The sequence below is a fragment of the Suricata suricatta genome, chromosome 6, assembly GCF_006229205.1.
Source record: "Suricata suricatta isolate VVHF042 chromosome 6, meerkat_22Aug2017_6uvM2_HiC, whole genome shotgun sequence".
Classification (NCBI taxonomy): domain Eukaryota; kingdom Metazoa; phylum Chordata; class Mammalia; order Carnivora; family Herpestidae; genus Suricata; species Suricata suricatta.
The window spans coordinates 112,395,232-112,417,541 of record NC_043705.1 but is presented as its reverse complement, the minus strand read 5'-3'; the positions used below and the strand labels follow the sequence as shown (position 1 = coordinate 112,417,541).

Sequence of the window (22,310 nt, the reverse complement as noted above, 5' to 3'; positions counted from 1 at the left end):
TCACATTATCATATATGTGAAGATCTGTATTTTTAGGGAAAAATCCTAATTTTATAAAAGAATTTTTTTTTCTGGAGAAAACAAACAATGAATTAAAAAGCTGTGGAATAATAAAATGTTTTCTGTGCATTCAACTTGTATAATATTATTTAATGATATTAATTTATGGAAGAAGAAGAATTGTGAGACTTCATATCAATTGAAAAATATATATTAGAGTAATATATAGAGAGACTAAATTTATGTTAGAGTATGATTTTCAGCCAAAGCTTTAGTTCAGTTTTTTTCATGATTTGATATTGAATTTTTTTATTGCACCGTATGTTCAGTGTTTTAGCTTTCTCCCAATATCTGTTTCCTGTTGGGGTAAGAGTCTCTATTCATATCCTGTATTTCTCTAGGAGACACAAGTGTCTTTGAAGAAGCCATTTAAAATTAAGTCACACATAAATCTGAAATATACTTAATTTTTTCTGAGATTAATCAGAGCAGTAGGATGTGCTTCCTGAGTGATGGAAGTGATGTGGATATAACTTAACTTTTTAAAATAAAAGGTATATTTTGTTACCATGCCTTTAATTGTCCACATTTCTTTGCAGATAATACGTACGTATCAAGTTCAGAAAATGATGAAGATGTATTAGTTACTACGGAGCCAATTCCAATAATTTTCCATCGAATAGCAACAGGTAATAGGAGTATACTATTTTCTTAAACTCTAGGTTAGTATTTTCTTGGCAGTAGGTAGCTTTTTGTTTGTTTCTTTTAGCCATGTAACAGATATTTATCTTTAGCATCTATAAATCCGCTTTCCCATACAAATTTTCTTTAACTTGCATAAGTTTGTTTTTCAACAGTTTTTTAAACACGTAAATTTACACTACTTTAAAAAAAAAAGTCCTGTTTAAATGCATTATATTGATATTTGCTCTTGTGAAAATATTCCATGCACAATGACCCTGGTAGACAAATGGAATATTTAAAAAGCATACTTTTTAATATTTAAATTTAAATAACTGAATATTTAAAAAGCATACTGCAGATCTCATGAAATACAAAGGAATTTGTGTAGCGGCACTTTTAGTTTGGCCATATTTTTATGGGCAATGAAAAATCCTGAATAGTTTATATATCATGTAACTTCCCAACATAATATAATTTTCAAATATTCCTTAGGCTTTTGGCAAAGAGTGAATCACCTGAGGCATGTTTTTATACTGAAACTTATAAATATTTAATAAATAGCCTGTTGAAAACTAAAATAATGTTTTATAAATGATGTTTTATAACTTGCTTTCAGAATTAAGGAAGACAAATGACATTAACTGTTGCTTATCCATAAAATCAAAATTACAGAAGGAAAATGGAGAGGTATGGAAATTGCATTTTGTATTTTATACTTCATTAAAAACAGAATACATACATTTTAAACTTACCTTGTATTTGTAGTTAATATCATGTTATTTAGCTTGAGACCCTATGTAGTGTATGCAGACACACTTGTGACCTAGAAACTTAAGTATGGGGAAGGGTAGTGAACTAGAATTAACCCTGAGGAGGAAGTTCCCTTTAAAGTAACAGAAAGAATGTCTGGTTTAAATCTAAATCAAGTGCACACAAGGCCTAACTTATTCTCTGTCAAATAACATGGTTGAATGAGGAGCGTGTTATGTAACTTCCAGTTCTGACAGCTCTGTGTGGGACCCTTATCATTTTGTTTGTAAAAGGTGATCTCTTTAGGTAAGGTAGCAAAGAGTATGGGCGATAGTCTTCTTATTAGTGGCCAATGTTAAAACAACATCAACAACAAACTTTTGCTACCTCTTTCTCACCTTTAAAAAATTTGCTAGAATCAGTCATTAAACACTGGGGCACTAAACAAACAAAATGAACGCGACAGGACCAACGGTGTTCTGTTTTTCAGACTGTGTGCCCGGAAGAACCCCCCCCCCCCCGCCCCCCTTAGTATTGTTTTGTGCCTTCTACTCTCCTTTATCCACAGTGAGAACCACAGATTTAGCAATACAGGCCCTGAAACCAAAAACTGTTAGCATTTTATAAAACCCAAATTCCCATTTGTAGGATTTTCATTTTCCTTAAGAATTTGAAATTTGGTCTATAAATTTAGGGATGATTCCAAAACATTGGGTTGATAGATTACTATGTCTAATGGAATTTGCCTTTCCCCCAGTTATTTTAACAGTGCCAGGTATAGAAATATCATCATTAGTTACTGTAGATAAATTTTATTGTTTGGACTTCAGACAGAAAGCAGATGTGCTTCAGTTAATTAGAAACTCAGACTTCAAGTTCAAGCATCTTTAATTAAACATCCTTTTAAAATATGAAATCTAAAGTAAATAATTTCTGTATGTAGAACATTCTCTTCATAATGTAACTCATATTTATTTTCATAATTTGATTTTTTATTATTGGAGTTAGAGTGTCTTTGATTTCATACCGCTGTGTAGGGTTGGCAGTGGAAGGGAGCATACTCAGCGATAAATAATGTGGAGGAACTTTTTTTTTATGTTTGTTTATTTTTGAGGGAGAGAGAGAGAGAGACAGAGTGTGAGCTGGGGGAGGGCAGAGAGACAGGGAGACACAGAATCCGAAGCAGGCTCCAGGCTCTGAGCTGTCAGCACAGAGCTGGATGCGCGGCTCAAACTCATGAACCATGAGATCATGACCTGAGCTGAAGTCGGGATGTTCAACTGACTTAGCCACCCAGGCGCCCCACCAAACTCTGAGTCTTAACTGACTGAGCCACCCAGGCGCCCCAATGTTGAGGAACTTTTTAACAAAGAATTGAATCAGTATGAACTTGTCAGATGTTTTATCAGAACAAAACCAAAGTTGTAGTTGATGATATAAACATCAAATAGTAAATTGTGCAACTCAAAATCAATGAAACTTTTAAAAAAAGAGGTATGATAGAGCTTAGTACACTGACAAAACTGTCTCTTACTACCGTTTGTTTTTGGCTTGCACTGCACCACACACGTTTTTTATATAAAATCCATGTGATGAGCACAAGACCTATGTCTTATGGCCATTTGCTACCTTTCAAAAGAAGGTAAGCTAACTTGACCATTAAAATTCTTTCCTTATTCTGTTATTTTCAGGAGTCAAGACAAAATAGTACGGTGGAAGAAGATTCCGAGGGTGATAATGATTCTGAGGAATTTTATTACGGAGGACAGGTAAGCACATCAGGCCTGTCCAATACCCGGTCTCAGAGTTCCCAGTGGCCGTCTCGTCCTAGTGGAAATCTGTACTTGGGATCCGAGACACCTGTGTGTCAGTTCCACAGCTAACTTGGAAATCTGTATAAGTTCTGTTTCTTACTTCTACATATCTTCAGAAATCAAGTTACTTTTGCAACTCTGTGACTGTAATCACTTACATTGAAGTTGTCTTGTTTCAACACAGCGATTTTGCAGACAGCATTTCAGTATAAAATAAAAGCCTTTTGACTTTTATGTATTTCTTACACATATTGGGCTCAGTCATTGTTTTGAAGTGTTGCCACTTCTAACAAAAGCATGGGTTGTTAGTTTTAAGTAGAAGATGATTAACGTTTGTAAATGTTGATGGTCCCTCATTACTGAATATCCCCAATCTTTGTACTTATTGTCTTTTCCTCTTACACTGTTATAAAGGGTTTGTTGAAGCATTTTGATGAAGAAACATAATAACTTATATATATGAAAATGGCATAGCCACATATATAAAAGAATTCCCTGTTTTTCCAGGATCATGTTAAAACATTAAACCATGCAGTTGATTTTAGGCTATGGCTGTATAAGGCACCATGTTCTGTTTCTGTAAACTTTAAAAAAAAATTTTTAAGCTTATTTATTTATTTTGAGAAACAGAAAGTGCGAGTGATCATGGGAGGGGCAGAGAGAGAAATGGAAAAAGAGAATCCCAAGCAGGGATCCATCGCACGAACTGTGAGATAATGAGCTGAGCCAAAACCAGGGATCAGACACTTGACTGACTGAGCCACCCAGGTGCCCCATGTTTCTGTAATTTCCTTGATCAAATAGCTTGTTCTATTTGTTGGTTTAATTAAATTTAAAAAAATATATTTACTCATTTTTTGAGAGAGAGAGAGAGAGAGAGAGAGAGAGAGAGAGAGAGAGAGAGGGAGAGAGAGGGAGGGAACGCGCCAGCGGGGGAGGGCCAGAGAGAGAGAGGGAGTCACAGAATCTGAAGCAGGCTCAAGCTCTGAGCTGTCAGCACAGAGCCCGATGTGGGGCGTGAACCCACAAACCATGAGATCATGACCTGAGCCGAAATTGGACACTTAATTGAGCCACCCAGGCGTCCCTTGATCAAATAGCTTTGTAACTTGAATAGTATAATGGGAAGGTAGTATGTTAAAGTGGTGCTTTAAAGCCAAATTTGTTATTATGTAAAAGAATGCAGGTCAGTTTACTTTTCTGGAGTCAAATATCAGTAATTTATCAATTGAGCCTAAACAAAGCCATAGAGGTGTGGATACATACATACCACTGGGCTGCTTCTCTCCACGAATGCTCTTCCAGCAACGGGACCCTTCTCCTAATGATTCACTAACCAGTGTTGCACTTTAACATTATGCAAAATAATTCTTCCAGGTTTGATTTTTGTGTATACAGCTAATATTTGTAGAGAGGAAGTAAATGCTTTATCTCAGTCTAGATGTTCAGTCTAGAAGTCTTCAGATTATCTGGCAGCCACTAATTCAGTCTCTAATATTAGTCTTTCTCCCACACCAAAGTAGTCTAATTTTGCTTTCAAACATAGTAAGTTACACTAGACATATGCGAACCTGTGAACTTTAGTGACTATACTGCTGTATTCTCTGTATTTTTTCAGTGAGAAATGTCTGTGGCACAGCCTACAGGGTGACTGCCAAGAGATGGTTTGTATTTGACTCTGGATTCTCTTCACCACCCCTAGCTCATTTCTAACCCCCCTTTCCCTCAGGTGAACTACGACGGGGAGCTGCACAAGCACCCACAGCTCGAGGCTGACTTGTCGGCCGTGAGGGAGATCTACGGGCCGCATGCAGTCTCTCTCAGGTAAGTAAGTCCCTCTCGTGAACACAAATGGAAACGATTTGGTAAGTCAGGCACTGGGATTTTTCTGTTGAGTTATTTAAGTGGAAGTGTTCTTGGGCTTAATTATATTTGAAAGTTTTGAGGACATTCTGCTGTGTTTTTACTTATACAAAATGGTGTGTTTATGGCTGTATGGATTTTTGTTTTGTTTTTGGTACATGTGGTTTAAGAACACATTGATGCATTAAAAATGGAGAGTTAATTTGATAAAAGTCAGTTAATTTGGAGAGTTAGTCTTAAGTAGCATCATAATCAATTTCTGTAATAGATTTGACCAGCTGGGTCCCAATCATAAATCCAGGATGCATCCACAAGAACATTAAAAGTAAATAATGCATTAATTCACTGAGGTCTAGATCACACTGTGATGTGTCTGACCCCAAAAAAAGAAAGGAAAAAGAGGGACATAGATTTGCAGAATGTTTGTTTGAATGATAATGTAGTTTATCTTTCAGTTACTTAATATATAATTTGGTGATGAATTTTTGGACCATTATTTATTATTTTAATCATCAGAAGACCCCACTATCCCTACTTGCTTGCTTACTCGCTTGCTGTTTTTTCTCCTTTATTTAAAAAAGAAACCCTTTCCTGCCACTGTCTTAGTTTCCCTCCACGAGTCAGATCTGATTATTTCAGATTCTTTCCCTTTGCCTGAAGAGCAGCCTCCAGCTCTCAGTGGAGTTCCAGGCCCCTGTCCCAGGCTGACCGGGGTGCCCGCCTTACCCCCCCAAACCAGCTGTCCCGTCTTCCTGTTGCTCTGTGACCCCTCTTGACTCTAGGCACTTATTTATATGAACTCATTTCTCCCCAAGAGGTGCTTCACTCGCAGCCCCGCTGCGGTCTTCATTCAAGCCCCAGTCTAGAGGCTAGCTGCTCCCGGAGCTTCTTTGAGTCTCCACTGCAGATCTAACGCCACGCCACATTTGGCTCTATCCTCATTTATGATACTTCTCATATCCTGTCATCATTGCTTTACTTCTCTCCCTCTTCACCCTAAATTATGTGACTGCTAGGACAGCAATTGGTTTTTAAAGTTTATTTTGAGAGAAAGAGAGAAAGAGTGTGTGCGCATGTGTATGGAGAGTTGGCGGGGGGGGATAAAGACAGAGAGACAGAGAGAGAATCCCAAGCATGTCCCCTGCTGTCGGCATCCAATCCCACAAACCCTGAAATCCTGACCTGAGCCGAAACCAAGAGTCAGACATTAAACCGACTAAGCCACCCAGGTAACCTGGGGACAGTGCATTTTTTGTTGTTTGCTTTATTTTGTTTTGTTTTGCTTTTTAGCTATGCTTATATTTTGGTACTTACTATAGCACAAGGAATGTATGAAATACGGGCTGATGGATCCTAATCGTTTCCAAGGGGCATCCATGAAAGATGTTCACAGTATCTGGTTACATTCTCTTCCGTGGACAGACCCAGGTTTTGAGAGAGCAAACAAATACTTTAAGTTGGGAAGTACCACATAGCTATAATTTATATTGGTCAAGTGTTCCATTTTAACTTCAGAAACAAAGTCACCACCACCTGCAGCCTAAAGAAGCTGGTCTGGTTTGCGCACATCCTCTTGTTTCCCACTCACGGAGCCCTGGTAGGCTGCAGTGGAGCGAGAGTGATTGGGGTTATACTTGGAAAAGCAAATATTTGCAATTTTCAAGGTTTTAGCATATGAGCTGCAATTATGTCTCAGTTGATCTCTGCTATGGCTTCAGGGTAGGGAATGTGTATATTCAGTAAGTGTGTTAGAACGAATAAATGAAGAAGGCATTAGGGACTTAATAAATAGTCCAAAACAATGACTAATTTTTTAACTTGAGTCAGAATTTGCTTAACAGCTTAATTTAATCCCCTCTGGCACTGAAAAAATAAGTCTGGGATACAATTAATCATACCGTACAACATGCAATTCAACTTCTTTTCATTTGAGATACGTATTTTTGGGGGAGGATTACCTTAGCACATGTTGATTGCTTTCATTGTTAAGGATTTTTTTAAAACACCTATTACCATGCTGTCTAAGCTCTAATTATACTGTTATGTATATATATATACATGAATTTGTTTTGTTTCTTCAGCAAGAATTTATTAAGTACCAATGATCATCTCCATTAGTATTTTCCATTATTAATAAAATTACTGATAATATATCAGCTCTTGAAACTAGACAAATATTTGGAATTTCATTCAAATGTAATATCTAAAGTCACAGAGAGTTTGATTTCTTTCCCCTTCCGTGTTCCACTTACAAGTTTGGATTCAATTTGAATCCTCATGAATATAAGCCATCCTCCTTACTCCAGCTACAGAGGATGTTTCCAGAATGAATAGCCTCCCGGGGCCTTATGGTATAAAGTATGAATCACAGCAGAACTAGTCTGATTTACTTGAAATAAATACGAATGAATTTACTGTGTAGTATCAAATACTGAGGCCTGGGCACATGGCAAAGGCAGTACAAGCATAAGGTCTTGGAATCTTCTTCCTTGCAAAGTTCTTAGTCTGTTGAAAACAGACTGTTCTAATTAGCTGTTCTTTTACTTAATTGAGGTTTATAAGAACTTAATGGAGTCTGAAGAACAAAAGTACCTCTATATACGTAATAGGCTATTTGGTGTCATTTTTTTTAATGTGACATCTAATGAGAAAGGCAGCTAACCACATCTAAATTCTCGACAAGAGATGGAGATCCCTGGGTTTGCCTCGCTTGAGACAGAACCTCTTCAGGTAGGTTGGAGGAGGACATAGAAACAGAAACCAATGACCAGCTTATTACTTAAGTAAGGAATTTCTGCTGTCCATGACCGTGTCATTCAAAAGCAGGATCCTGGCTTTACTGAACCATACTTATAAACATTGATAACCATTCCGAAAATCCATAAGCTCTTGTATTGGACGTGAGTTAGGTCTCTGGGAAAGCACGAAAAATTAATAGCTTATCAGTCTGAATGAACATGTCTCATCTTGAATCATGCATCAAAATGAGGATATATTTTTGTTTTTCATTATAAATTTTCTCCTATAGTCCCATATTTACAAAAAGTAAATAAAAGGATTTGATCAGTGCCATCTAAAAACATTTTGAGGTTAATATTTTTAGAAAGGTGTAGGGAGTTACAAGTCACAAAATTTTCATTTACTCAGGAATGAAATGATTCTGACAATTTGCTTAGGTTGCTTCAGACTTCAAGCCCAGCCAAATAACCTTTGCTTTCTAATTATACCATCTTCTGCTTTAAAAGGTGAACCCACAGGAATAATATAAAGCCTTTTAAAAATGAGACCTTTTTATTGTGACCGATGCTTAAGGAAGGTTGTAAGATTGCAAGACTGTGACTCTTCTGTGTTTTGATTACGTACTGGGGTTGGACAGTTGTAAAAGGGCCTTTGGGAGCTGAGCTTCTGGAGGACAGGGCGCACTGAGGGGCTTTGAAGGTTTGAGGAGATGACTACTGAATTCAGGCCCACATACCTCCATAAGAGAAAGAGGAGACAGAGAGAGGAGAGGGGAAGGGAGGGTGGAAAAAACCCACATAAATCGGTATGGACCACTTTCTCTGGGTTTATGCATTTCTGTTTGTCGTGACCAGTAAGACTACTTACCGATCTTCTGGTTCCTGCCCTCTGGCATGTTGCAGAATTTTATTTCCCTGCCCTTTTAATGTTATGCGTGGTCACAGCTAGTTTTGGCCAGTGACGTGTGAGCAGAGGTACCAGAGCAGGGTTTCCTGTTTCCCCTTGACTCGGAGCTCCTCAGTGACCACAGTGAGTAGCGTCTCCTCCCCTGCTGTCCAAATCCATAGTAACTATGTAGTGTGAGTGAGCTATAAATCCTTTTTTGTGTTAAACCACTGTCATTGGAAGAAGTTTGTTACTACAACATACTTATCCTACACTGAAGTACGTCATTCATCAAAAGGTCTGGCATGGACGTTTGCAGTGTCCTTTCCAGAATGTTAATTCTCCCACCCCCGCCTCTGGAGCCTACAGAAAAATGGTCTGACTGAAAGCCAGGGAAAGTGGTGACAGGAGGCACATAGAAGAGACAAAGAGGAGAGTCTGTTCCGAAAACACTGGCCCATAATCTAGATGAAAGCTTCAGAATGGCGCGTCCCCGACAGCCACGTGGCCTTTCTTCAAACCAGACCAGGAGTTTTCTTTAAGCTGAGGGAGCAGTTGTGGCAACTGTAACCTCTTACACACTATCAATTTATGTGGGCTTCCTTTTTTTTTTATCTGGAGCTAGTGTTTAAATTCTCTCAGTCCTGTTGCCTTTTAGAGAAACTTCAGAGCACTTTGGATACAGTCTTGCAAGTGCTTTCATCTGCCAAGATTTCTTTCTGACTACTGAGTTTGCATATTTCTTGGCCCATTCACACACATCTCTCCCACACTGAGCAAAAAACACACATTGGGTAGGCATGCAGAGACAGACATGCAAGCTGTTGTGTTTCCGTGTCATAAGAAGGTGTTTGTTTCTTCACAAAATATGTTTCTTCTCAAAGTGTAACTGACCAGTCATTGAACACAAAAATTAACTAAATAGCGATAAAGTTTTATTTCCCAAGGACCTGTGGTAAAGTTTTATATATGCATATATACATATGATTCCCTTGACAGCTAATAAGGGAAGGCTAAGATATCTAGAATATGTTTTCATAGCCTGCACAATCCCTACTAATTTTGCTCAGATAGTATTACAAAACATCACAACAATATAATGAATAAGCTATAGTTTTACAGAGAAGGAAGGACCAGCATGGACGGTCTGACATTTAATATATTAAGTATGTATGGTATATCACATTAAAGAGGATGTTGTCTTGGTTAGTTCCATTAAAAAATAAGAGAACGAATAGCCAAGATTTCATGTCAAAAACAGACATTCATAGAAAAATATATTTCATGTGGTTGTTCTTAAATGAACTGTCATGTGTAAGTGTGTAAATTCAAATGAGCGGATTCCAAGATCTGCCCATTCAGAGAGTAGCTCAGAGGTCTGGGAAAAAAAAATTGTGGAATAGTCCTTTCTCAGTTGCAGGGTGTAACAACTACATCAGATCATTTCTGTATTGTTCCCCTTATCTTGAAAAAGTATTCAGATTCAATTTGATGTGATCTTTTCACAGTGAATAAATATAGGCAGTGCATGAAATTAATTTGAGTTATTATAAACCCAATACAGCATTCAAGACACAATCAGATTCTGGCTTCACAATTCAAGTTGCATTCATATTTCAGGCTTTTGACCTGATTCTGCATTTGCTATTCATGAGATCGGGCAACTGAAAGTTATTCAGATATAGAAGCAGTCCTGATGACTGGGTCGCTGCATCTGGACAAACTGTAATCACGCTTTGTAATCTCACAGCGGGAAATGTGAAATCACTGGCATTATATAAAGAGGGCATCACAACGGAAATTGGTTTGCATATATGCAGAGCTGTTGTGAATTCTCTGAAGTGTGGCATAAAAACAAAAAGTGTAACTATTTACAGATCTCCACCTGCAGAATCCAGTTAATTGCAAACCTTTAATGCCTCTGCCTCCTTAGAAGACTGTATTTGTGCTCTGTGGTGGTGAGAAAGAGCACTTGTAAACCTTTATTTCCTTCTTTTTGTTGTTGTTGTTGAAATAAGTTGATAGTATTAGAAATTGGGAAGATACTAATTACAAAATTATGAAAGAAATCATATAAAGAATACTTTAAAATTCACATATTCTAAGGTTTTAAAAGGAAAAAATGTCACTGTCTCATCAGAACTGCATGATAAATTCTGTTGAAGTCTGGAAACTATGAAGAAAGCAGCGATGAGTAAGGTTCTTACTGGTTGTGGGTGTCTCTGATTCCCTTCTCTGCCTCTGAGGGCACCGGTCTTGCCATTGTAACTAAATCCAAACAAAAGTTATTCCTCCTTGTGAAAATGCCAGTGATGAGAGGAAACGAATGCCTGGTGATGATGAGGACGTGGGAAATGGTCACTGTGATAACCTGGTGGTGGGATGGGGAATGGTCGTAACCTCTTAAAATAGTAATTAAATAACATATATACTTAGTGTGTGTGTATATATTTCTATGCAATTGTAAACTATTTTCTATTCTATTCTATATAGTTGTTATATATATAGTTCTATTCTTTATGTAGCTCTAATAACATAGTTATTACATATATTCTATTCAAATATAGTTGTATTATTTATTTCACTCAGTAATTCTAGAAATTATTCTATGAGAAGACAGATGCACATAGATTTTTATCTGGATACTTTTTAAATCAATATTTATAGTGTAAAAAACATTAACAGCAACCTAATAATTGTATGATTATTTTATTATATATAATTGTATTTATACAAATACAACTATTTTTATTATTTTGAAGAGTATTTTATAATATAGATAAACACTCATTTTAGAAGAAGTCATAGAGCAAGTCAAAAATTTTTATATAACACATTATCCTTTTACATATATTTCCATGTATGTATTTTTATGGAATGAGGTGTAAAAATAACTATCTCTGAGTGGTAGTATGACACATTGCTTTTTGTCTGTTTTTCTGTTTTTTACATTTTATAAAATCTAAAATGTGTATATATATATACATATATTTATCAAATGAGCCTATGCTACCTTTGGAATCAGAAAAAATAGATATGTTTTTAGAAGACATAACATTTTTTGTAAAATAAGTTTTACCAACCATCCATAGTTAATATATAAGTACCTATTTTTTTTTTACTTTTTTGATTTGTATTTTATTTAAAAACATATTTTCATTTTAACATATTTTTGGTAATCTCCTTGCTCCAAATAGTGTACTATAGAACATTTCCCTCAAGATTGTAAATATTTTTATATCAACTTCTTGAGTAATAGGTAAAATTTTTTTTCATCATATCAGTGTGCTGTAGTTTATTTAAGTATTTCCTTATTATTCGATATTAATTTATTTCCCCAATTTCTGTGGTTCTTTCAATTTGCTGAAAAAAAATATATTGGACTTTTGTATTTATAAATAATTTGTTAATGTTTAATGTCAGCAAATCATAACCACTGGGTCAAGGGTCCTGTTTTTGAACAGTCTGCAAGCCATAGATAATGTTTGCTTTTTAAAAGGTGTAAAGAAGAACAAAAACAAAGAGCAATATGTGACAGAGACCAGAAAAAGCCTGAAAAGTAAAATACTATCATGACCTTTACATGAAAAGTTTACTGACCCCTAAGCCCAGGGCATTAAATTAAAGAGATGGTTTATTTGCTTGGTCCTTGTTCTTGCCATAGTGTCTGTGTCATTTCATCAATAAATTGGTAGGTCTTTGTATCTAAATTTGCATGTCAGATCATGTCTAAATTTGCATGAGGTTATATTCTCATCCTTTATGAATAACACAGATGTTTTGATCCATGCAATGTTTTTAAAATATTAATTCCTGTATGAATCATTTTTATCCCTTTTGTTCTTCATGTGATCTAAAAATATTATACCAAAAAATAAAAAGTACAATTTCATAAATAATGGAAACGTGGTCAGTGTTTTGATATATTTCTAAGGGGGCAATGGAGAAAGTACAGAGGCTAAGTTCTTATATTCTAATATGCTCCTTTTTGTGCGTCGCAGACATCAAACGTCACAAGCCCCTTTGATCGCCTTATACATCAAATTACAAAAACCAATTAATCATTAAAGATGTCTTCTCTGAACCCCATACAAGTGCCACAGTTTTGTATTAGATCAGCATTACTTGACTATATAATAAACAGAAATTGTCATTGAGTACTTACTATGTGCCAGATACTATACGCAGCTTTGAAGTTGGACATGAATTCAGTGCCAGACTTCCCCAGTGACGTATCTACCCTGGTATCTTCTTTTAATTCTCTAAACCTCAATTTCTTCATTTTCAAATGAGGGTAATAATAGTATCCTTGTCATAGGGCTTTGATAACCTAATGAGAACATCCATTAATAACTGACGTGGTTTCCAACAAAGTGATAGTTTATTGAATATTGAACTGATTAATCACCTGCATAAATAAATAAGATGGGTTTAAATCTTGGCTGTGTACAGAGTGATGGTGGGTAAGTTACTTTATTACTCTGGAGCTCAGTTAATGCATATATGAGTTAGAGGTGGCCCTAGGATCTCCAGTGCACTATGATCACGTGTAGGTAAAATCCTGTGAATAATTTTTGGCACATAAGTGCTTAATATATATTGGCAGTTAACTTTTATCATTTCAGTTATCTGTATAACTCTATCCTGCATCGTGTATAACCTTTGTAACTTTGTAATTTTATAAAAATATAAAAAATACAGACATGTAGAGAATATGGAAAAACTATTGTTTTCATATTCTTTCATTAACTTTTAAAAAAGTCTGCTGGTTTCCAGCATTGCCTGGGCTGGGAAAAGTTGATTTTCAGAATGTCTTCATATGGCACATACTACTGTCGCTTGCTTTAATTTTGATGTATCAGACTTGTGGAGCTGCCTGTCAGAACATAATGACATTTAAGTGGCATTTCAGGGTCCATTTCAGAACCACTGATGGTTAGCATGGAAGGGAAAACTCATGGTCATGTTATTGTGACAATAAATTATTTCCCCACCTTTTCCTCGTGTCAGAAACTTTTCTTTTGTGCCTTCAAAGTAGCTCTTCTTCAGAGCACAGTGAAAACCAAGTGGTCATATGAGAAGATTGTTTAATTTGCCACAGAGAACTGGGGATGTTTGCAATTATGAAGCAAACAGTTCTTAAATTTATGCAAATGCTTGTACGTATAAATAGCAAGAGGTCTAGGCAGTATAAATAGTCACAGAAGAAAAAGGTCCAATTCCATGAAGTTAGTTATTTCGTGTCCCCAGTCACTTTGGGGCTGTTGGTGGAGAGTAAGGATATGAGTTCATAAGTGAATTTTTGACTTACCCTGCACATGTTGTCTCTTAAGGACAATGTAAAACTTTGTGTTAATCTTTGCTTTCAGGGAATATGGAGCCATTGATGATGTAGATATTGATCTGCATATTGATGTTAGCTTTCTTGATGTAAGTATCACTTTATACAATATGATTGGCACATTTAAAACATTTATTTTTATGGTTGGAAGAAATTGAATATTTGTTTCTTATTAGTCACATACTGATTTTGTTAAAATGATTATAAAGAAGTACTATGATTGGCTGAAGAAACAGATTTTATATATATGCTATATATGTCTATAAATGTGTATTCCTTCATTGTTTCTTTTAATATAATCTTAAATTTATGGGCTCTTATAGTATTTCAATGTTTCTTAAATGTTTAGTTTTCAAATGTAGAAGGCAAAAATTAAGAATACTTTGACTTTCTTTTCCAAACCAATAGGTTTTGAGGTAATTTGTGAGCCTTAATGATTTATGTATTTCTTCAAAATAAATTTTAAAATGTTTTTAATTTGGGGGAAAAATGAAAAATTTTGAAAGATGACTAATTTGTCTTTTGACATATTTGCACAGGAGGAGATTGCTGTGGCTTGGGAAGTAATTCGAACAGAACCTATAATTGTCCGACTACATTGTTCACTTACCCAGTATTTAAATGGTCCAGGTTAGTTTTACTTCTGTTTATTATTTTAAATATGAATTGTGCATCAAGCAAAATGTTCATCTGGCAATTATGAATATAACTGGCAGCTATCTTGATAATGGTATTTACATTGACTTACATCCTGACAAAGGCAGTTTATTGCTTTTATAACTTACAGAAACAGAAACATAGAACCTTTTAGTCTTAGATTTCAGAAGTTGACACGTTGCTGTGGGACAAACACAATAAAACCTAAAAGGGAACTTTGTGTAGAAGCTCAGTGAATGTGTCTTGGGTCGCCCTTAGATTTAGTTATTTTTCTGAGATTTAATTTTAATGTTTACTTATCCCACCTCTGATTACTGATGAGTTTAGTCTAACTATAAATATAGCCTACTTCTATTTTGAAAGTGGAGATCATAGTAATATTTTTGTTTTCCACTATCTTTTTTAAAAATTTTTTTTAATATTTATTTTTGAGAGAGAGAGAGAGACAGAGTGAGAGCAGGGGAGGGTCAGAGAGAGAGGGAGACACAGAATCCAAAGCAGGCTCTAGTCTCTGAGCTGTCAGCACAGAGCCCACCACAGGGCTTGAACTCACGAACCGTGAGATCATGACTTGAGCTGGAGTCGGACACTTAACCAACTGAGCTACCCAGATGTCTTTGGTTTCCACTATTTTAAGGGATGATTTCATTATATCTCAAGTGATAACTATGTACAACAAAGGACACTGTTATTAAATCTTGATTTAATATTATAATTATGTTATATTTCCCATCCAAACATACATACCTATGCATGTACTCAGGAAGGCGTGTGCGTGTGAACGGGCACATACACATCCACTGTATCTACTCATGTTGTTTCAGTTGTATACTGCTGCACAACAAACCATCTCAAAACTTAGTGGCTTAAAACAACTTACTGTCTCTCACTGTTCTTTGAACTCAACTCAAGTCCCCCATGCCTTTGGAGTCAGATGGTAGGTGGAGCGTATGTCTGTTGAAAGGCTCTGCTGGATTGGATGCTCAATCAAGATACTGGACTTTGAGATATCTAGCGATTGATGTGTGTGTCATCCTGGAGCTCAGCTGGGGTCTCTTGACTTGAGTGTTGACCTTCCACATGGCTTCTTCATGTGGTTTGGGCTTCTCATAGCATGGCAGTGGTCCCAAAGAAAGTGTTCCTAGAGACAGGATGCGGATGTTACCTGGAAAGAGGCACAGTGAGTCTTCCACTGGATTGTATTGATCAAAGCAGTTGAAAACCCACCTAGAATAACTTTGCTTACAGTTGTGGCCATCTTTACACATGCTGTACTGTGATGTTAGCACATTTTCCTTAGGTGTGTTAAAGAACTTATATCTACTCTTAGTTCTTACATAAGAAAAATATCTGACCTTCTAAGTTGATGAATATATAGGAAGGTCTCTCATTTTGAAAGTTTCTGTTGAATCACTTCTTTTCTAATTTTGCATAATGATTTCTACTTAGTCAACTCTTCATATAAATAACATGATATGATTTAATGCCAGCCAAAGACAAATAGATGTTACCTGTTTTTATTGTGATTATTTCAGAATGTATAAAAATGTAATGAAGAAAAAGAATTACTCATAATCCCTCTATACTGAGAACACTGTAAATAGTTTGGTGTTTCTCTTTTCTGTGCACGCATGGTTTATTTTCATAAAGCTAACACTGACTTGTAGAATTATGCACCTTAATGTTATGTCATGAAACTGTCCTCAAGTCATTAAATTTCTAGAGTGGAATAATTTGTAATCTCCACACAATATTCCACCTTCCAGGTGCATGTGTTTTTACTGTTTCCCTGGATATTCTGTATGGCTGGGGTTTTTTCTTTTTTTAGGGATTTGATATGTGATCCCTTGATTTTATTCAGATAGTGATTAGAAGTAAGAAACTCTCATGTCTGAACTTTTTTTTTTTAATTATCAGTGTTAGAAACAAAATTGGGTCAGTTCATCTCCACTCTTGCTACTCCGTCTGTGTGAGATGAGAATGTGGCCTGCTTTTACATAATCTCACCAGGGTTACTCATGTTTTAAATATAATCTTGAATTTTAGGCAGAGATTTTTCCTTCACAGTATCTCTTTGAAGATTTGTTCTATTTGCATGGTTTTATAAATGTTCTAACAATTATATCCTAATTCATAATTAGATGATTTTATTGTTCAATATCCATTCTTTGCTATTACAACTCATCTGTAATGTAGTTTTTCTATTTTCATTCCTGTCAGTTGATTTGCCTGTTTAATGGTTTGGAAACCAAAAAAACAGGAAGGTGGTGCTTCCTTTTTTCAAATGACTCTCCGTTTTGGGAATAAGACAAACTTGACCAGGTAGAAGTTGATAGGGTCATAATAGTTCCCCCCCAAAAGTAAAAATACTTCAGAGACTTCTAATTTGTGTCTGAAGTGTTTTAATTTTGTTCGTTTGTAAGACATCTATTTTGGTGTTAAGTTTGTGTTTTGTTCTGGTTACTTATTGGGCTATTTTTTCTTTTTTCCCTTAATGTTGTCTTTTATAGATTTCTTTTTGATTGGTACATTTCAGTCTTAATGTAGCTCAAGCAACTTTTATGACTAATCCAACGTTTAGACCGACCTACCTAGTTAACAGTTCTTTTTGAAAGCATTTATTCCTAGGTTTCGGAACTGTATGAATAATACTTATTTGAGCTGGTCATATTTGGCCAGGGCTAATCTGACAGTATATATATGTAAGTGAACGAGAATGGTAAGAATTAAAGAAATGCACCTCCTTACCCACTTTCATATTAAAGATAAGAGTTATTCTTATCTTTAATGTACATGGGGAAATACACTTAGAAAGACATGAGTGTCATAATTCTTATATTATGTATTTTCTTCAGAGTTGTTGGTGTCTAAGTCCAGTTTCTGATCTGAAGTACAGACTTCTTTTAGTTTAAAGTGATAAACAACCAACATTATTAAAAATGTTTTATCATCTCATCAACAGCACCTCTACATTTACGTGATCAGAGCATTAGAATAACTTCCACTTATCTTAAGCAGCCCTCACTGCCTTTCCAACATAATATTTACATTTCCACTAAAGGAACATTTGTTTGTTGTTTTTAGTTTTATATATCAGTATAGTTCTGTGTTTTGTGTTTTTGGTGTGTGCCTAAGGTCACTAATAATAGCTAAATTTAATCATGGGTGCTTGTTTGCTATTTTTTTTGCTTAATGGGACTTTAATATTCTACTTTACTTTCTAACCGATTATTAGTTATCAGAGGCTACTTAAAAAATTTTTATAAATATTAATCTATAACACTTTTTATGGAAAAATTGCAGAGGTGGTACAGCGTCCCTATCTATTTCACATTGAATACCACGGCATAGTAACATCTACTCATACGTTAAATGTAATTAATTATAATAGTAATATAAGTTTTATCACTTGAATCTTGGAACATTTTTGTAAGTAACATCCTGTTAGCTCTTTCAATATATTCTAAAATTTGGGTCATTCAGATTGTATATTAGTTGAGTCAATGCTTGTAACTTACATTTCCCTATACGCTTTATCATTCTGGTTAAATGTTGACACTTATTTTCTAAGCATTCATAGTATGAATAAGTTTGGGTCTTTGTATCATTAATTTGTAGGATTAATTTATATATTTTGGATAAACATTTGTTTCTATCATATCTCTTCTGTGTATCTTATACAATTTCTTCCAGTAATTAGTTATTCTAGTGCATTCTACATTTTATTTTAAACCAGGTCCCTTCTGTTTCTCTGCCTTCATCTCCCCACTCTTTTATCTGCTTGTGAAGAGTAAATTTTTTTAATGTTTATTTATTTTTGAGACAGATTCAGAGCATCAGCAGGGGAGGGGCAGAGAGAGGAGACACAGAATCCAAAACAGGCTCCAGGCTCTGAGCTGTCAGCACAGAGCCTGACTTGGGGCTCAAACTCACGAACTCACAGACTGTGAGATCATGACCCGAGCCAAAGTCGGATGCTCAACCAACTGAGCCACCCAGGCACCCCGCCTTCTTAAAGCTTTTAAGAGAGAGACAACATGTTCCAATCTTGTTATCTTTTTCTTAAAATAATTCCACTGAGCTTTCAAGATGTTAGGATATTTTATTCACTTTTGAATTTCTGTAATTGAAGGTTTGGAACAGGTGGGTTTAGAACGATGCCCACTCTGGTCCTTAACTCTGTATATGAGGATTAGAATGTTTTTCGGAAAGGAGCTAATAGATAATACTAATAATTTACTAATAAATAAAGTACTAATAGATAGATAATACTAGTTTTCTTTGATCAGTATAGTGTTTGTGTCCCAAAATAACTGCCCACACGGGGGTGAAGCAGTTGGGGAAACCAGTTTGGTTTACACTGTCGAGCGTGCATAGTCTGTGAACATCCCATTAACAAGACGGTTCACCACCTCCACTGATCCAGACCACAGCATCTCTTGTCAGTTACTCTGATAACTTCCTGAGTGTTTTTCCTGCTTGCACTGTGTTCTCTACAAAGATCCTACACTGCCACACCCACAGTACATCTCAGATCTCCTCTCTTATTGTGAGACTTTGTTCACTCCTCTCCGGCTCCACCGGTCCCCTTGCCGTTCCCGGAATATTGAAGTACATTTCTTCCTCAGGGGCAGTGCCCTGGTGATTTCCTCTGGCAAGGACTCTTTTCTTTTTGCCATCCTATTTAGTGTTGGAACCTGTTATGCCCATATAACCTTTACTGTCAGACCCTCTCCCTTTTTTCTTTTTCCCTAGAACCTTTATCATCATGTGGCATTCTGTCTGTCTTGCTTTTGTCTGTCTCCTTCCACTGGACCAAGGTTCCATGGGCACAAGGAGATTTGTGTGTATGGTTTTTTTGTTTCTGTTTTTGTTTTTACCATTTTATCTATAGTGATTGTCACAGTGGACACTCAGATATTCTTTAAAACCTGTGAATAATGAATGGTGAATGACTTTTTTGATAGTTTATTAAATTCACAAAAATCATAGTTATTAGCTTACAGAAAGGCATATACTTAATAAAAATACAAAGCACATGACAGGCTACCCATTGAAAAGTAAGTTTCCTATGCCTCATCGTACATTGTTTTATTGTGAAAGACAAAAAAAGGTTGTTTATGATAAACATGTCTCTCTTCCACTTAAAGAATCATGTGCAAACTGTCCTACACATTGCCATTTACCCTTCTATATTATCTGATGATTCTTCATCATTATACATATTACACATTTACACACACACCTATTATACATTAGTATACGATATGTAATGACCACGAATGATCTCCAAAATAAATAGCAATGTATGTAGCTCCAAAAAAAATAGCAACTGTGTGTATGCTATTTTTAAATGCGTATATCTGTATGACTATGCATTGTGTATTATATAATATAGAACCATATACTTATGTGTGTGTCCACACTATAGTGTATCATATAATTACTTTGCAGTTTTTCCTAGCTGATAGTTAAGTTTTAACTCAACATTTTAACTGATTTATTTTTCCCTTTGCAGTGCCCACTGTTGATGTCTTTCAGATTTCTACAAAAGAGCGATTTGGTTTGGGACATCAGCTAAAAAAGTAAGTTCCCCAAGAATAAAAAATAAATTTCTGTTTTGCTCAACCCTCTCCCCCCATTCTTGTTTAATAAGAGGTTTTTGAAGGGAGTGCCTCAGGAGAGGAGTTTATCCCATACCGAGAGCTATGTCAATAATTTAGCTGGCAGAGCTCACCCTCGGAATGAGGTCGCATTCCTGCCGTGTGCCTGCCCAGGCCCACTCTTCCCCCGCCAACACCCTACTCTCCTGCGGGGTTCATCTGTGTGGGTGCAGGTCTAATGTGTCACTGTGTCTCAAATGTGACCAGCAGAGGAGGAAGTAGGTATAAGAAGGAAGTATTTCTTGCCTTTGGTTTCCACCCTAAGAGGTCCCTTTGAGTTGACTAGTCCTTCAACTGAAGCTTTCTTTTCTACTCTAGGCCACACACAGCCTTTGCATGCCTGACTCTCTCTTACTGGATTCTATTGTTCCCTCTGCTTGCTCCTGGGACCTAGAGGTGGTAACGGTTGGCAGCCACCTGCCCTGGACTATTGTACTGTCCTTAGTTCCTATACCTACACTCTTGAAAACATTCCTTCTTTATTTTTTTTAAATTTTTTAAGTGTTTATTTAGTGAGAGACAGAGACCAAGCATGAGCAAGGGAGGGGCAGAGAGAGAGAGAGAGAGAGAGGGAGAGAGAGAGAGAGAGAGAGAGAGAGAGAGAGAGAGAGATGCAGAATCTGAAGCAGGCTCCAGGCTCTGAGCTGTCAGCACAGAGCTCGACGTGGGGCTCGAACCCATGAACCGCGAGACCATGACCTGAACCGAAGTCAGACGCTTAACTGACCAAGCCACCCAGGTGCCCCCAAAACATTCCTTCTTTAAATAAACTCTTTATTTTCTCTTTGGACCTTGACTAGTGCAATGCATGAGTTTATATTTTATAAACATAAAATTATCCCAGTCAAACAGACTTTTAAAGCATAGTAGCATATAGTCACAAAATAACTTCAATAAATCCTATCCTATATATCACCTATAAGAATTTGTATTACTGGAGAATTCCCGATTATTTATTCTTCTGAATATGCAAATTTACTTCAATTGGAATTTATTAAGAGAGAGCATTACATAAATGTATGTTTAAACATGTGGTTCACAGCCTCCATAATGATGGAGTTCACGTGTTCACCTGTATTTTAATGAATTTTGATTGAGCAATGTTCTAAGAGAAAGTACTTTCAAACTTTTTATTTCATTGACTAAATAAGGAATTTAGTGTGATCATTTTACGTGAGCATTACAGATGTAAGAGGAAGCTCATGTGGGGTAGGTATCAGGGTTGTACATACTATAGAGCTCTAGAATTGTCTAAGTTCTTAGGACTTTACATTGCTCAAATGTGAGTTATGTGTGGATCACATTTGAAGGGAAATTTTAAGATAAGGGAGTATTCTCAAATTCTTACATATTCCTACTGTTCGGTTTAAATATGATCATATAAAAATTAGATAATAAATCCTTAATATTTCAAATTGTACATCTCTAAAACTAAATTCAACTCACAACATACATTTAGCACATCATAGAATGTGCTCTCTCTAAGGACTTTTGAGTCCTTATAAAAAGAATTATAAGACTGAGAAATTTTCTGTTTTCTGTCCTAGGATTAGGACTTTTCCAGTGGAACTGGTTTCATTTCTTCAGTCAGATTTTGTTTTCCATGTCGAGCCAGTGTCTTACAGGTTTTGGGGCCAAGCAGGGAGCCTGGCTCTGTGTTATGCCATCTAAGTCAGAACGTCTTTTCCCCCCTCCTCTGATTTTTTTCCCCTCTCACCCAGTTTTCTTTCTTGTTTTTAACTTTTTTTCTACTTTGATGATTTTATTTTTTTAGAACAGTTTTAGGTTCACAGCAAAACTGAGAACAGAGATTTCCCTGCCCCCACACGTGCATAGCCTTCCTTTTATCAACATGTCCCCCCAGGAGGGTCCACGTGTGTCAGTGTGTCCCCCCAGGAGGGTCCACGTGTGTCA

General features: G+C 36.1%; 1 protein-coding gene across 1 annotated transcript in view; it reads left to right on the top strand.

The window, feature by feature from the left end:
- PARP8 (poly(ADP-ribose) polymerase family member 8) overlaps positions 1-22,310 on the top strand; it is a 94,433-nt gene that overhangs the window by 25,185 nt on the left and 46,938 nt on the right. Inside the window, exons 3-9 of the mRNA XM_029940914.1 lie at positions 600-689; positions 1,301-1,371; positions 3,126-3,203; positions 4,978-5,072; positions 14,105-14,165; positions 14,616-14,706; positions 20,252-20,318. Coding sequence (XP_029796774.1) covers positions 600-689; positions 1,301-1,371; positions 3,126-3,203; positions 4,978-5,072; positions 14,105-14,165; positions 14,616-14,706; positions 20,252-20,318 — 553 coding nt within the window. The remainder of the gene's footprint in view (positions 1-599; positions 690-1,300; positions 1,372-3,125; positions 3,204-4,977; positions 5,073-14,104; positions 14,166-14,615; positions 14,707-20,251; positions 20,319-22,310) is intronic.